This window comes from Lagenorhynchus albirostris, chromosome 4 (genome assembly GCF_949774975.1).
Source record: "Lagenorhynchus albirostris chromosome 4, mLagAlb1.1, whole genome shotgun sequence".
In the NCBI taxonomy this organism is placed as follows: Eukaryota; Metazoa; Chordata; class Mammalia; order Artiodactyla; family Delphinidae; genus Lagenorhynchus; species Lagenorhynchus albirostris.
The window spans coordinates 35,813,187-35,826,483 of NC_083098.1; the positions used below are offsets into that span (position 1 = coordinate 35,813,187).

At 39.7% G+C, this 13,297-nt stretch overlaps 1 protein-coding gene across 1 annotated transcript; it reads right to left on the reverse strand.

Annotated features, from left to right (window-relative positions):
- Positions 1-3,626: 3,626 nt before the first annotated feature.
- On the reverse strand, positions 3,627-5,492 carry LOC132519062 (uncharacterized). The gene is made up of 2 exons (XM_060147029.1): positions 4,815-5,492; positions 3,627-3,826 (listed from the first exon to the last, which is right to left on the reverse strand). The coding sequence occupies exons 1-2, from the start codon at positions 5,490-5,492 to the stop codon at positions 3,812-3,814; spliced, it is 693 nt and encodes a 230-aa protein (XP_060003012.1). The 3' UTR covers positions 3,627-3,811.
- Positions 5,493-13,297: the final 7,805 nt, after the last annotated feature.

The following is a 13,297-nucleotide window of genomic DNA, read 5'->3' on the forward strand; positions in this document are numbered from 1 at the left end:
AGCAGCCTCATCTGTTTAACTCAGTGTGCTAGATAAATATTGTCTGCTGCCCAGTTTAAATTGAGTTATTTATTATTATTAAATTTGAGTTCTTTATATATAGAAGATACAAGTCCTTTATAAGATATAGAATATGCAAATGTTTTTTTCCCATTCTTTGGATTGGATTTAGTTTCTTGGTAGTATTGTGTGCCACACAAGAGTTTTTAACCTTGATACAGTCCAATTTATCTATTATTTTCTTTTGTTGCTTGTGTTTTAGGGTCATTTCTAAGGAACAATTGACCCAATTCCTATGTTTTCTTTTAAGAATTTTATATTTAAATCTTTTACGTTTAGTGCTAGAATCCATTTTGGGTTATTTTTTTATGTATGGACTGGGTAGGGATCTAACATCTTTCTTTTGCATGTGGATATCCAGCTGTTCTAGCACCATTTGTTAAAAAGACTATTTTATACCCATTTAATTGTCTTGGTACTGTTGTCAAAATCAATTGATTATCAATTAAGGATTTATTTTTGAATTTTCAATTCTGTTCCCTTTACTTATGTCTTTCCTAAGCCAGTGCCACATTGTCTTGATTATTGTAACTTCATAGTAAGTTGTGAAATTGGAAAATGCGAGTCCTTCAACTTTGTGCTTTTTCAAGATTATTTTGACTATTCTGGGTCTCTTGCATTTGCATATAAATTATAGGATCCTGCTTACCATCTTCTACAAAAAAGACAGCTGGGATTTTGACAGGGATTGCACTGAATCTATAGATAAATTGGGGAAGTACCTTAACAATATCGTCTGGTGATCCCTGAAAATATAGGATGTCTTTATTTTGATCTTTAATTTCTTTCAATAACGTTTTGTAGTTTTCCGTGTATGTCTTGTATTTCTTTTGTTAAATTTATACCCAAGTATTTTATTCTTTTTGATGCTATTGGAAATGTAATTTTTTTGTTAATTTTATTTTTTAGAATGTTCATTCTTAGTGTTACGGGCCAGAACCAGAACTGAACTCAGGTTCGGCTGCTTGTCACTCAAAAGTCAATGTTTGAGAGACAAGGGTTGGTGGGAAAAGAAAGATTCAGGAAGCTGGCAACCTGGGAAGATGGTGGACTGGCATCCCCCAAACCAGCTCCAAGTTGCCAATCAGAGTGCAAGAGCTTTTAAAGTAAATCTTCAAGGACATGCAGGTGGGGGTTATGTGCAGAACAGCACAGTCAGTTCCGAGAATCATCTTAAAATTGGTCATGCAATGTTCTGGTCAAGGTCATCTTGATTGTTTTAAGCAGCTAATTTTCAGCTCCAGGTTGTTTTTTTTCCCATTCCCTTGAGGCCAGTTCCTGGAATTGTCCTAGCCATAGATTTAGTACTACTCAAGATTGAGTAGCTTATGTCATGGCTACAGCCTGGTCATCATGCAGTTAGCTTTTTCCCTCTGGTGGCAGTTTTAGTATCTGCAAAACAACTCAGGAATGTGCATCTGACAGTGTTATCTATGTCCTTCAGGGAGGAACTAAAGATTCTGTGACTGCTATATGGCCAATTTACTGTTTAAACTGTTACCAGTTCTCTTGGCCTAACAGCTATTTTTGTCATACAAGTCTATATCTTTTCAATCATTAATTCTTGAGCGATGCTTTTGTGACTCAGGGGATGCCCCTAGTGACTAAAGCCTTTTTCTGCAAACAAGAAACAGGGGACATGGAAGGGCTTTTGTACCTGGGAGTTTCCCACAGTGTCCTGCTTGGTTTCATTAATGTATAGAAACACAATTTATTTTTGTATATTGGTCTTGTATTCTGCAACCTGGATAAACCCATTTAGTTATTCTAATTAGTTTTAGTAGATTCTTTAGGATTTTTTAATATAAAAGATTATGCCATCTGCAAATGGGGTAATTTTACTTCTTATTTTCCAATCTGGGTATGTTTTATTTCTTTTTCTTGCTCAATTAGCCTGCCTAGAACCTCCATTACTATGATAAATAGAAGTGGCAAGAACAGACATCCTTGTTCTGTTCCTAATCTTACAGGAAAAGCCATTAGTATTTCACCATTAAATATATTAGCTGTGAGTTTATGGTAGATGCCCTTTATCAGGTTGAGGTAGTTCCCTTCTAGTGCTAGTTTGTTGAGTGTTTTCATCACAATAGTGTTGGATTTTTGTTGAATGCTTTTTTCTCTTTTTTCATTGAGATGATCACATGGTTTTTATTCTACTAACATGATGTTTGTTGGTTTGGGGATGTTAAACTAACCTTACATTTCTGGGATAAATCTCACTGATGTTGGTATATAAACCTTTTTATATGTTACTGGATTTGGTTTGCTAGTATATTCTTGTGGATATTTGCATCTATAGTCATAAGGGATATTGGTCAGTAGTTTTCCTTTCTTGTGATATTATTGCCTGGTTTTGGTATCAGCATAATACTGGTCTCATAGAATGTGTGTTAACTGAATGATAAACAGTTACTATTTTTTTTTTTCTCTCTCTCTCTCAAGTCACTGCCAAGTATTTTCACTTTCTTGAAAAGTGTGTGTACCTATAGGTATTCTGATTTTTTTTTTTTTTTTTTTTTTTGCGGTATGCAGGCCTCTCACTGCCACGGCCCCTCCCGGCGCGGAGCACAGGCCCTGGACGCGCAGGCTCAGCAGCCACGGCTCACGGGCCCAGCCGCTCCGTAGCTGCCGGGGACCAGCCCCAGCTGGACAGGTTTTACCCAAAGGGGAGACGGAGTCGGCGTGGACAGACCACAAGACACCTCAAAGGATGCAAGGATCTGACAAATTTATTTTCTTGATTCTGTAGTACTTATACTATAAAGTAATCTCATTTTCAATCTTAGTAACCTTATTCCCATACCAAAAAAATCCCTTACATGAGCCATAAAACAAAAGTAATTTACATTAGCAGATTACATCAGCAGGTTAAACAGGTTAAGTAATCTTTTTATCGCTTATAGTCTTTTTCGTCCCCTGTGGTTAGGTACATGTTGGTCACACATCTCTTGGTCACATAAAAAGGTCAGGAACGCAGTCTGCGGTTTCAAAATTAGATGTTCTTGTACCTGTATGTTCTATTCAATCAGCCAGTTATTCAAAGCACAAACTCAAGCACATTATTCTTTTAACAACTCTCAAGGGAGGGCGTTGTACCTTTGATCACCAAGTTCCTTTGTAAAATACTTACAAAATATAATCTGTGCTTTATATCTATTTCTATACAAAAAACAATTAAACTTATTAAAGGTTGCCAAATAGCCTACTCTATCTAATTTGCTATACCCCATTATAGCATAAAACTTTCCCACCACCATACCCAAGTGTTTTTTAACATATCTCTAGCTCCCCCGGAGGGCCATAACTCGTCTTCTAAAGTAAGCTTTTACCACACAAATGTTCCTATATATTTCCCTGAACCCAATGCCCTAGCCTGGGAATGGGGATTTCAGGTGTAGTCTTTAAGGGAGCCGGGGTGATCACAATCTTTTTTAGTTTTACCCTAATTCAGGGTCTTTTCCTAAACCCTCCACCAAAATTATAAATAATATATCCCAATACTAATAGCAATCCCATAAAAATCACCTTAAGCAAGAGTAGAGGAGAACAAGGGAACCACACAGAGGAGAGCTTTGCTTCTCCTTATTTGTACCTGACAGTACCAGCTTTGCTTGGCACTATGGGTCTCGTCCGTGCTGAGACTCAAAGGCACTTCCTATATGGCTCCCGGCATCTCCCCCTTTTTTATTTTTTAAAAAGGCAGTATGCAATTCCACTTTGGTTTTATATACACTCTGGAGGGCAGCTTGAATTAATCGGATGATGACTGGAAAAGAAATAAGGAGCAAAATTATAACCACTCCGGCAGCCCCATAATTTATTAAAATATGCATAAAGGAATTACCCTTAAAATAGCTTTGTAAGTTTTGTAAAAATTCTGCAGCAGCCTTAGAGGGATTCATATCATATTGAGAGGCTGCAATATCATGAATTTGTTTATGTAAATGTTCCAAATCAATTCCTAAATCACTAGAATTCCATACATTCAAAATGTGCATTTGAATTTTTTCCCAGGAGTATTCAGAATGATTTACTTTTAAGGGAGTAACACATATCCAAGAATATTTTTTATGGCATGTTAAAGATAGGCGAATTTTTAAAGCAGTAAGTTCTTGTCCAATATGTAAAATTGCTTCTTCAAGGGCATCAACTTTAGCTTCTAACTTTCTATCTATTGCTTCCTGAGTTGCTAAAGCCAAGGATATATTTTTTGATAAATCATTAGCATATTGTGCTGTTTGTACTTCTTTTACTAAAGCATATGTTGCAACAGAAAAAGAACTCAGTATTCCTATCAAGGCAGAAATTCCCAAAATCAAAGTAGCCACAAATCTTTTTGGTCGCATGAGCTCTCCAACCTGTCTTACAATTTCTGCCCCTATATCTGTATACCAAGATTCATTAAGCGCTACTGGCAGCATAATATAAGCTGGTCTTTTTAACACTATTATGGTTGACACATTCATTTCAGGAACAATGCATGTGGTCAGTATACATTGCTGGCAGGTAATATAAAACCTCATATTATTTTGTACAATTTGCAATTTTTCACTATCATTAGAAAGCAATAAGGAATACGGAGAAGACACACAGGTTTGAACATAGTACTGTTCCACATGGGTAGTAGCTCTAACTAACGTTATTTTATGAGTGGTTAAGGGCAATCTCCATAACTGAGATTGATAATAAGTTTTATTTTCATGAACAAAGGTATAAATAGGAGCCACCCATCCATGACTATTCCATCTGTTCACCTTCAATGGACGGGGAATATAGGAATCATTCCATGGGTATAGCAAGCCTTTACCTAAATATGTTCTATAATCTCCCTCAGGAAAATTAATACTCCAATCTGAAATATAATATTTGGTTCCAGGAATGGTTATTTTATTCTCTTTATTGTACATACAATATATCCATGAAGGATATCCAGTTTTAATATCTATCCAAACCCATTTATCTGTAGCTTCCCCTGCAGCCTCATCACAATCATCATATCTAGGAGGATGAACATTTTTAGCTGGATGTTTATTAACATAAACTTGATTTTGTCCTACAACTTTCCCTAACAATGACCATAGATATCTTGTGGTCTTATCTTTTCCTACTGGTTTTTTAGGGGAGTCTGTCAAGAATCCTGCATCAACTACTGACAAACACCCATTCTTTGTATGACTATTTTCTATTAACCCTGAACCAAGAAAAAAACATATTGGAGGAAAGTCGGTCTGACCTGTAAATGAGTAGTTAAAATTAATTACAAATTGTTTATAGCCTTGTACTCCTCGAATGCCATCGGTCAATTCAGGAAATGAGGAGGTTACTGGAATAATGGAATCTGTCCAAGTACATGCATGTAGAATAGGAGGATCTGGAAAGTAAGCCCAATACGTACCGTTGGCACTTACCTGAACTGAAAGCAAGCTAAGCATAGCCACAAAAAGATTAGCAGTTGTCAAAGGCAATCCTTGAGCATTCACAGCATTTTCAGCATTCAGGCAAAGCCTTTTTAAGTTCTTTTAAAAGTTTTAGAGGCAAGGGATCCCAATATACAACATCATCATCATCAAAACCATCCTCAAAAATGACTGGAAAGCAGGCTGCAAAAGCATAATCATCATCATCACCATTTATTCTCCTATATCTTTTATATTCGCCTTGACCTTTATTAAAAGGTGGTGGAGGTGGTGGGCCCCTATGTAAAGTTGAATGTCCTGACCTTTTTAAAGGGGAAGGTAAAGAACTTAAAGGTGCTGGTGGGGCGGTCGGCAGACGACCCAAAGGGCACATATCCTGTAAATTAGGCCTCTTTTTCTTAGTTTCTTGTAATGAAAAAGCACCATGGGGTTCATATTTCCTTCTTTCATAGTCATATGCAGCAGCATCTATATCATCCTGATCTGTAGGAGGCAATTCATCGTCAAAAGGAGGGTTTTTTAACAAATTAGACTTAGCATTATTAGGTGACTCATTTTCCTCCTCTGAGTCATTGTCATTAAAGTTACAGTCTTTTAAGGCTGCAGCCAAAACCTCAATTTCTTTAGATGTTTTTGGGGAAGGTAACGAAGTACATTCATCTATTACTTCTGCAGGAGATTTATATGGGTTCTTTTGACCTTCAGGCAAGGGAGCAATGCTCTCTCTAATAAGGTTCCATAAAGTAAAAGTATCTACCGGAACCTTCTCAGGTCCAAAATGACTGTAATATACTTGCAAAGTTTGCCCCACCTTTTGCCAGGTATCTATATTAACAGTTCCCTGTTCTGGAAACCATGGGCATTGTTCCTGTACAAACTGAAAAAATTGAGTTAGTTGCTTATTAGTTACTTTAATTCCTCTTCCATTTATCATATGTTTAACTATATCAATAAATAAGAGCCTCTCTTTGGACTCAGCGTGTCCCATCTTGACACCGCCTTACTCACCTTCCTAACCAGTATTCTTGACTGGGGGTCTGCAGCACCCTACGGTGAGACTCCTATCCGTCTGAGAAAGAAAAAAAAATAAAATAAAATAAAATAATACTTACCCCTTCAGGTCCCTGTTCGGGCGCCACTTGCCGGGGACCAGCCCCAGCTGGACAGGTTTTACCCAAAGGGGAGACGGAGTCGGCGTGGACAGACCACAAGACACCTCAAAGGATGCAAGGATCTGACAAATTTATTTTCTTGATTCTGTAGTACTTATACTATAAAGTAATCTCATTTTCAATCTTAGTAACCTTATTCCCATACCAAAAAAATCCCTTACATGAGCCATAAAACAAAAGTAATTTACATTAGCAGATTACATCAGCAGGTTAAACAGGTTAAGTAATCTTTTTATCGCTTATAGTCTTTTTCGTCCCCTGTGGTTAGGTACATGTTGGTCACACATCTCTTGGTCACATAAAAAGGTCAGGAACGCAGTCTGCGGTTTCAAAATTAGATGTTCTTGTACCTGTATGTTCTATTCAATCAGCCAGTTATTCAAAGCACAAACTCAAGCACATTATTCTTTTAACAACTCTCAAGGGAGGGCGTTGTACCTTTGATCACCAAGTTCCTTTGTAAAATACTTACAAAATATAATCTGTGCTTTATATCTATTTCTATACAAAAAACAATTAAACTTATTAAAGGTTGCCAAATAGCCTACTCTATCTAATTTGCTATACCCCATTATAGCATAAAACTTTCCCACCACCATACCCAAGTGTTTTTTAACATATCTCTAGCTCCCCCGGAGGGCCATAACTCGTCTTCTAAAGTAAGCTTTTACCACACAAATGTTCCTATATATTTCCCTGAACCCAATGCCCTAGCCTGGGAATGGGGATTTCAGGTGTAGTCTTTAAGGGAGCCGGGGTGATCACAATCTTTTTTAGTTTTACCCTAATTCAGGGTCTTTTCCTAAACCCTCCACCAAAATTATAAATAATATATCCCAATACTAATAGCAATCCCATAAAAATCACCTTAAGCAAGAGTAGAGGAGAACAAGGGAACCACACAGAGGAGAGCTTTGCTTCTCCTTATTTGTACCTGACAGTACCAGCTTTGCTTGGCACTATGGGTCTCGTCCGTGCTGAGACTCAAAGGCACTTCCTATATGGCTCCCGGCACGTAGCATGTGGGATTCTCCTGGACCGGGGCACGAACCCGTGTCCCCTGCATCGGCAGGCGGACTCTCAACCACTGCGCCACCAGGGAAGCCCAGGTATTCTGATTTTGGTCAACAATTGATTGAATATTCACCCACTTAATATTTACACTGAAATAACTTTTAGGCATTTTTTTGTCAACGCATTCTGGTTTCAGTCCCAAATAGTCACGTTTTCATTTTATTTGGCTTTCCTAGTAACCCCAGACACTGTGTAGGAACTGGGGAGGCTACTATGAGTGAGATAACCGCTACGACAGTCCTTGAGGATTTTCCAGTCTACTGGGGGACCCAGACAAGTAAAGTGGCCTTTGCAATGCAGTGTGCTGAGAGCCATGATAGGGGAAGAACAGTGTTAAGAGAGTACATCAGAGAAGTGCCCATGTCAGACTTGGAGAGAAGAGATCAGAAAATGATCGCCAGAAATGTCTGATCTGAGACAGGAGAACATGTGGGAATTAATTAGTTAGGTGAAGAGGACAAAAGTTCTTAGAGAAGAAAGATTGTTCTAGGCATCAGGAGGAGAAAATAAAAATGCCAAGAGGAAGGAGAGAACAAGGCTGTGTGCAGGGCTGAGCAGCTCTGTATGGACCCAGCTGGAGCGGTGCAAGTAGGATCCATTGGGACAAAACCTTGTAACCATATGAAAAATTGTTATAACAATAAAGTAAAATATCTCCACTAGAACAAAGGACAGAGCTGGAAGTATCATTGGAAACAACTCTGTTCAAACTCTCCCTCATTTCAAGAATCTCTCTGTGACATACTGATTAAGGATCCTATAGCTGCTGCCTAAACCATCAAGGAAGGAGCAGGCAACAAGCTCTGATGGTTAGAAAGTTCTTTCAAAGTTTGAGTTATTAAAAAAATTTTCTATAACTTTATTTCCTAGTAAAGTTCTTCCATCTGGGGCAATAAAGAATGCCTCACCCTCTTTTACAGAAAACCATCTCAGATATTTGAAGACAACTTTGATATTTCTATTTAGTCCTATCGTCACCAACCAGTGCTTTCCAAAAGACCTTCTGTAATGACGAAAATGTTCTATAATCTACTCTGTCAAGTGTGTCAGTAGCTACATGTAGCCAGTCACTCCCATACTCGATAGCACTGCTCTAGACTAGGTCTCTACATTCACTTACACTATTTTTGTGTCGTTATTGCTAGGCCTTAAGCCATTCTTAGTTACTGTTTTGAATCAAAATGCACCACAATAAACATGATATGCTTTTCCGTGTGCAGCCAACCAAGCAGTCAAATAAGATGATTGATTACCTTCTCTGCAGTTTGGGCTTGCCAATAATTCAGTTTAAGATTGTCTTAACATTGGGGTAAGTTAGTGCCTGTAGTCTACTAAAATTCTTAAGTTTTTTGGATATGTGTTGCTATTAATCCAAGTCTGTAACTCTCAACCTCCATTTGAACAGCTGATCCTTAAATGAAGGCAAAAATTTATTGGTTCTTGACACTGTCATGTAGGACAGAGCGTTAGCTTTCTGTTTTTCCTTTGCCTTGATCATAAATTTGATAAGCTCACCTTCAATGGCATTATGCAAGGAAGATACATGTGTTTAACAGGACAAGGCCACAGCAAAGTCCCCTGTCACAACACTAGAAACTCTCATTAATCAAGATAATTTGTATTCAGTTGTTCAACCAGGTAAGAATATTATAACTATATTATATTATATTATATTATATTATAACTATAACTATAACTATATTCCTGGTCAAAAGTGATCAAGGAGGTAGTCAAGTTCTTGATCTGGATAGTGACTCATGGATGTGATCATTCATCAAGCTGTGGGCTTTTGTTTGTATGATGTACTTCAATTAAAACTTTCTAACAGAGTATTGAAAAATACTGACATCCAGCATTGCAATCTCTATTCAGAACTCTGTTCACAAAGGCTTTAGGTCACAGGCCTCTTCCCCAGCTCTGCATGGCCACCCCTCCTAGGGAGCAGGTTTATTCTCTGGAGAAGTTGAATAGAAATTGAACAAGAGAGGCTCAGGACTCTCTAGATACTGGGGAGGCCTCGTGTGAGGTGAGCATGAGGCTGAGAACAGAAGGATTTTGTGAAAGGGCACCTGCTGAACTTGGGGTCCTAGGTCCCCTTTCCATACCTGATCCCCAGAGTGATGGCATCTGGGCATATTCTTCCCCAGACAAATTAGGAAATTCTTCTCTGGAGAAACTGAAACCAACCTACAGAAAAACACAAAGTCTGAAAAGATGGAGTGCTGCCTGATCGTCTAAAATGGTTTCAGAATCACATTTCAAATCCTTTCCCTCCTCAAAAATGTAACTCATTTGAAGCTGGAAACTTCAAATTTAATTTAAATCTATTAGGTGCTTGATGAAATATCTCCTCCGCTATATTGGGATTCAGTTCCCTCTCAACAGGGCTATTTTGCTTCCTTTTCCACCTTGAACATGGCTTTCCCTTGATAAAGGAGTGCAAGAATTGAGTTGTTCTGAAGCCCCCTAGCATGTTAATGGTGTGCCACCTACCCTTGAGGAGTGGCCCCTGCTTTATTCTCACGGCTTCCTTTTTACCTTCTTCTAGCACTAGCAGATGAATTATTTTCTAGCAAAAGAAATCTCAGAGACTCTTTTTTTTTTTAATTTATTTTTGACTGCGTTGGGTCTTTGTTGCTGCATGCGGGCTTTTTCTAGTTGCAGTGAGCGGGGGCTACTCTTCGTTGCGGTGCTCGGGCTTCTCATTGCAGGCTTCTCTTGTTGCAGAGCATGGGCTCTAGGTGTGCAGGCTCAGTAGTTGTGGCTCGTGGGCTCTAGAGCGCAGGCTCAGTAGTTGTGGCGCACGGGCTTAGTTGCTCCGTGGCATGCAGGATCTTCCCGGACCAGGGATCGAACCCGTGTCCCCTGCATTGGCAGGTGGATTCTTAACCACTGTGCCACAAGGGAAGCCCTCAGAGACTCTTCATGGAATACAAGAAGTCTGGCTCAAATCTTCCAAAAGACTAAACAAAGTTTTACATTTTCCTTATCAGGTAGATACAGTCTTTGTTCAAGTTAAATACACACACGCCCTCTAACCTGTAATTTGTTCCCTAAAAGAACACATCAAGCTGCATATCCCATGAGAATCTGCACTTATTAAGTCAAACCTTAGGATCCCGAAGTATCAGCATGCAGTCAGACTTCAACTGGCCCTGGCAGCCCCACATCTGGCTCTGGCTTTGGAGTGCACATCAAACACCCCTCTCTCTCTCTTCTGGCACCCCCACTATATGCTGTTATTATTTAAAACTTTCTGAATTGATTGTTTAAATGGCAATGTAATTGCCAAATCCTACATTAAGTTGCTGTTACAATATTCTCCCCTTTTAAAAATCAGTAAGGGGCTTCCCTGGTGGCGCAGTGGTTGAGAGTCCACCTGCTGATGCAGGGGACACGGGTTCGTGCCCCGGTCCGGGAGGATCCCACATGCCGCGGAGCGGCTGGGCCTGTGAGCCATGGCCACTGGGCCTGCGCGTCCAGAGCCTGCGCGTCCAGAGCCTGTGCTCCGCAACGGGAGGGACCACAACAGTGAGAGGCCCGCGTACCGCAAAAAAAAAAAAATCAGTAAGACATTTCTTGAACTCCTACCATGTACAAGGCGTCGCGCCAGGTGAACAGAGGATACGGAAGGAAAGATGGAGAATAGCAAAGTCCCAGCTCTGCAGTCAGTGCAGCCACTCATGACCTGCATGACTTTGACCTTATTAATAACCCTCACTGAGCCTGTTTCAGGCTAAGAGATTAGCATGAGCAAAGGTACAGGAGAATGAAATTACATAGTGCAAAATAGAAATCTTTGGATTAAAAGAAGTAGCAATACAAGGCAGCACGTGCTGAGGTGTGATAGAGGTGAGTGATGCAGAACGAGGAGTGAGGGAGAGTGGCGAGAGGTTGCTATCACCTGAAGCAGGGATAGGACCTCGGTAAGGAAGGTGGGGCTGGGGTGGGGAGGCTGGAGCTGGTTCATTAGAGAAGGGGAAGGAATTTATAACACAATAGCTAACGTTTATTGTGCACAGCAACACATACTTCACATGGAGCGTCTTACTAATCCTCACAAACTCCCTATGAAATGTTATCACCCTCATTTCACGGATGAGGAAATCAGTGTAGAGTAGCAGGAGGGGGAAGGGCTTTCTAGGAAGTGGACCAGTTACCTGGAGCCAAGGGGCAAGGCCTGCTGTCCCAGCAGCTGCAGCTCAGTTCCTTGTCCTGCCTGGTGATGGGTTCAGTCTCCTGTGAGCAGGTCTCCTGGGAAGGTACCTTGGGCTCCGAGCCTCCGAGTATGCAGTGAGCCTCCACCCATCCTGACTTTTGCTTATTTTCTCGTTTGAAGGTAGTATTTCATATAGTGGGTTCTACCCTCTCACATCCTTCCTTTCAATGTTCGAAACACAACAGTACTCCTAAGTGTGTCGTAAAGACATTTTACCATGGTCCTCTGGTGATTTTATGGAAGAATGTCAACATTTGACAGCCACCATTTGACGAAGGGCACGTCACTCTTCTGAACATTAGCTGAAAGATTCTGATCTTTTCGAAGAATGGATTAGAAGCTAAATCCTCAGAGACAAACATACAGCCCTCTGTGCACTCATGCATGAAGATCTTGAACAGCGTCTTTCTCCAGCTAGGGGAATTTAATAGCCCTAGGCTTTATGCGAGAGTTTATGAATCGGAAGTTGGGATGAGAATTTAAGTATTGCAGACCCAAGCTTTTCCAAAGGTCTACATGTCTTTAGCTAGATTATATAGAAAAAAATAAAATTCTAGTTAATTATGACTTTGTAGATACTAACTCTAAGCATATCCTATCCATTTTAATTACAATATTAACTTTAAGCTTTCAAATTACATTAGCAAAATCCAAAATAGATAATCCAAGAAACAAAGAATCTCTTGTTTTCTAGAATAGACTCAGATCTATGTATTGTTTTTGTACACTAGTCTTCGTATTTATTTCTGTCTCACCGTCAAGTGCTAAAAGACAGAACGCTTAATTCAGGTAACTTTAAGTCTGGCCAGTGAATCATATCAAAATCCATTCGTACTAAAGTGCTTGTGAATGAGTCTTACTACTTTCTGGATGGCTACTGGCTTAGAACTTTCTTTCTTTTCAAGTGTCTTCTTAAAGACTGTGCATAAGAATGAGGGGGTATTTGGGAAGTATCCCCTGAGATTTTCGCAGATGCAAGTCTGCAGTGCATGAACGGTCAATGTAGTGGCCACAACCATGGCTTCTGAAGTCAAGTCTGGTCCCGTGGGTCTGAGGTAACTTCACCTCTCAGACAATTCCCACAAATATAAATGGAAAAAAATGGCATCTACGTCAGATCGATAAGTGAGACCATGCACAATTCAGGGTGTACTGTCAGTGCTCAGTAAAACGTAACTAAGTATGAAAGAAAATTAGAATGTACCAAGTTGTTTAAAAATGTTTAGCACCATTTTCAACAGTAGGTGTCGCTCTCTTCCTAAGTGCTAGAAGGCGTTGCTTCTGTTAGTTCAGACACCTGTGTGTTCCAGAAGTATTAGGGAATGAAAGCAGATGATAAAAGAATTCCCTTATAT